At 69.3% G+C, this 3,165-nt stretch overlaps 2 protein-coding genes across 2 annotated transcripts in view; one reads left to right on the top strand and one right to left on the bottom strand.

The window, feature by feature from the left end:
* Positions 1-151: 151 nt before the first annotated feature.
* MNEG_14748 (hypothetical protein) lies at positions 152-1,246 on the bottom strand (the record flags this gene model as incomplete). Its single annotated transcript, XM_014036782.1, has 5 exons — positions 152-177; positions 260-323; positions 424-549; positions 649-727; positions 1,044-1,246. The coding sequence occupies 5 exons, from the start codon at positions 1,244-1,246 to the stop codon at positions 152-154; spliced, it is 498 nt and encodes a 165-aa protein (XP_013892236.1).
* A 1,235-nt stretch (positions 1,247-2,481) lies between these two features.
* MNEG_14747 (hypothetical protein) overlaps positions 2,482-3,165 on the top strand; it is a gene marked incomplete at both ends in the record, with an annotated part of 1,815 nt that continues 1,131 nt past the window's right edge. Inside the window, 2 exons of the mRNA XM_014036781.1 lie at positions 2,482-2,495; positions 2,629-3,053. Of these exons, the coding sequence (XP_013892235.1) occupies positions 2,482-2,495; positions 2,629-3,053 (439 nt within the window). The remainder of the gene's footprint in view (positions 2,496-2,628; positions 3,054-3,165) is intronic.

Genomic DNA, 3,165 nt, shown 5'->3' with positions numbered 1-3,165 from the left:
GGCGATGGGGCCGGGGGACCCAGAGCGCTGGGGAGCCCTGAGGAGCGGCCGACGGGGGGGCAGGTGCAGGGTCCGGGGTCTCGCCGCTCGCCGCCCCACGGCCCGGCTGGCGGCAGGGACGCAGGCCCCTCGTTGCTCTTCACCGTGCTCTTCACCGTCCAGAAACCACTTCCGCATCTGGCGGCCGCACGGCCCGACCCACCAACCCCCAAGACCACACACCCATCCCCAAGCGCGAGCCGAGCCCCCCAACCCTCACCGCTCTTGTCCTTGTCGTACTTTTCGAAGATGGCGTCGAGCTTGGCCTCTGGCATCATGCCCTCCTGATAGAGGGGGAAGAAAGTGCAGGCCGGCAGGCAGACCGGGGCCGGCCCAGGGGGAGCTTCAGGGCGTGGTGCCGGACGAGTGAGGTGCGCCCCGCACAGCCAGCGCGGCCGCACGGCCGAAGCCCACCGCCGCAGACGCCGTGCCCGCGCGGCCCCGAGCCCCGAGCCAAGACCAGCGGCGGTGATCGCCGCCGCTGTTGGTCATGCGCTTGGGCTTTCGCCTCTGCGTGTGCTTTCAGTCGGCCCCGCTGGCCCCGAGGCCTGACGCCCACGCCCAAACCCAACGACCGCGGTGCGTTACCCACAGCCCCACAGCCCTCACCCATGCCATAAGGTACGTAAGGCCGCCCTCCACGCTCTCCAGCAGCGCCCGCAGCTCCCGCTTATCGATCTCCCCGTTTCTGGCGGGCGGTGGGGGCCGCGCGCAGGCGTGGGGGAGGGGAGAGCGTGTGGGCGTGGGCCGCGAGAGAGTGCAGCTGCCGCGCGGCTGCTCTGTGGGTCGGAGGTTGACGACAGCGATGACCAGAGGTCCCCAGAGGGTGGTGACGCTGCTAGCAGTGCGCCTCGCTGCCCACGGGCTCTGTTTGGATGCGGGCGGTTCGTCGCGTGCCGCCGCCAGCCGCGGCCGTGGGCTTGATGCCAGCAGTGCGCATGCTGGGGCGAGCGCACGGCTCGGGCCGGACACCCAACCCCGCCCCTGCGGATCTTGCGCCTCACCCGTCGATGTCGGCCATGGCGAATTTCTGGCGCAGGCTCTCCAGCTTCGCGCTGTCCTCAGCGGCAATGATGTCAGAAGCGGGCACCGGAATGGAGCGCGCCCGCACCAACGTGCGTGCTGCAGCTGAAAACGCGCGCGGACGCGCCACGGCGCGCTCAGCGGCCGTGGCGCGAGGACCTCTGGTTATACTAGGTCCCAGCATGGCGCTGAGTTGCGCTAGCACGCGAGTGGGCTGTCGTCGGAGGGGCGCAGAGGATCCGCGAGACTTGGCAACCAACGGGACAGGGAACGCGGGAAAGAGATACAGCTTTGTATGCGTATGAACGGCAGTAAAGCTCAACAACACCGCTTCGGCTGTTACGGGCGGTCACCCCGCGAGCAACTTCCGATTGCGACGAAAAGACGGAGTCGCTCGTAAGCGCATCCAGGCAGATTTGTACCCCGGAACCTGCGTTGCCTGAGTTATCTTGCAACGGTGACAGATCAAGCCTCGATTTTTTTTTATATTCTGATCGCAGCTGGCATGAGTCAAATAGCTGAAGTTGTGCGTGAGCAGTGGCTGTCGTGGCGGTCATGCAGCCATGCGAGGCTGCACCGCTGATTGGCGCGGCGGGGGCGCTCGGCGCGGCGGTCTGGCCATGGGCGGATGGGTGCGGCTCGGGCAGGGCACTACAGTGGAGGGTTGATTGTATGCGGCGCCATTACCGTCAGGATGAAGCGCCAGGGCCTCATGCTGGCGCTATGCACAGCTGCGCCATTCGGCCGCCGGCTTGCCGCTGCCTCAGCCGCCCCCCCCCCCTCCACCACCACCACTTTGGAGGGAGCGGGGGAGGGTGCTGCGAGAGACACTGGTCAGACGTAGCCGCAAGGCGCTGCACAGGCGCGCCGGCGCGCAGGCACGCGCTACGCTCACTCCCCGACCAGCCCGCCCGTACGCACCCGCCGGCGCCGCCCCCGCGCCGCGTTCAGATCTGGCGTGGTGACGGCGGTGGACCCTGCCGCGCACGCTCATGGCCACGTCCTGGAAGCTGGAGAGGCGGGGCTGGTTGAGAGCGCGCGGCCGAGGGACTATGGCTGGGTTGCGCCCTATGAGCTGGTTCAAGAGTACAGGTGGTTGGGTTGCCAAATCGCGCACATCAGGCGGTTGCGCGTGTTTGCTGATTGTGTTTTGTGGGGGACGCGTGTTGGCGTGGGCAAATGGGTGGGGTCCAAGGTTCCTTGTGTGTGAATGAGTGGAATATGTGTGGATCGGCGTGTGAGTGTGTGCAAGCGTGTGTGTGTGTGTGTGTGCATGCATACATGCGAGTGAGCGGTGTGCGCGTGCGAGCGGGCATGTTTGTGTGTGTGTGTGTATGCGTGTACGTGTGCATGTGCGTGTGTTTGTGTGTGTGTGTGTGTGTGTGTGTGTGTGTGCGCACACAAACGCAACATATAAGTATGTGCAACCACAAGTACGCGCTATGTGGCCCCTGAGGCCACGCAGCACGCGCCCCGCTAGCTTGGCCAAGCCCCAAAAACCGACAGCTGTGCCGCACCCCCTCGCTGTCAGCAACCACCCCTTGGGGCCCCGCCCCGACCCCACAGGCCCTTCGAGCACGTCGACTCATCGATGGCGTTCTTCGGCCGCCACTACGCCGACGCCTTCGCCCCCCACGCGCTGCTGGAGCCGCTGCTGCTGGAGGCGGCCGGCCCCGACGCCGCCGCGGCCGCCGCCGCGCTGCAAGGCGGCCGCCTCGCGGCGGCCCTCGCGCCGGACGGGCCAGCCGGCGGCGGCGGTGGCGGGGGCGGGGGCGGAGGCGACGGCGGCTCCCTGCTGGTGTTCTGTGTGCAGGGCCGCGCGGGCGAGGTGGTCGCGCTCACGGCCCTGCGCCCGCAGGCGCCGTCGGCGCTGGCGAACGTGCGGGGCGGCGGTCCCGGCAGCCCAGGGGCCGGCGCCGGTGAGGCGGAGGAGCGGGGTGAGCAGGACGGCGGGCCGGAGATCGCGCCCGGGCCCGCGGGCGGGCAGGAGGGTGCGGCGGCGCGGCTGGACGCGCTGCCGTGCGGCGCGGTGGACTGCGGCGCGCCGGTCTTGCAGCTGGCGGTGCGCGAGGCGCCGGCCCCGGACCCCGCCGCAGCGGCGGG

The sequence above is a fragment of the Monoraphidium neglectum genome (assembly GCF_000611645.1).
Source record: "Monoraphidium neglectum strain SAG 48.87 unplaced genomic scaffold scaffold04734, whole genome shotgun sequence".
Classification (NCBI taxonomy): Eukaryota; Viridiplantae; Chlorophyta; class Chlorophyceae; order Sphaeropleales; family Selenastraceae; genus Monoraphidium; species Monoraphidium neglectum.
The sequence above is the reverse complement of the archived record's forward strand: the minus strand, read 5'-3'. Positions and strand labels throughout refer to the sequence as shown.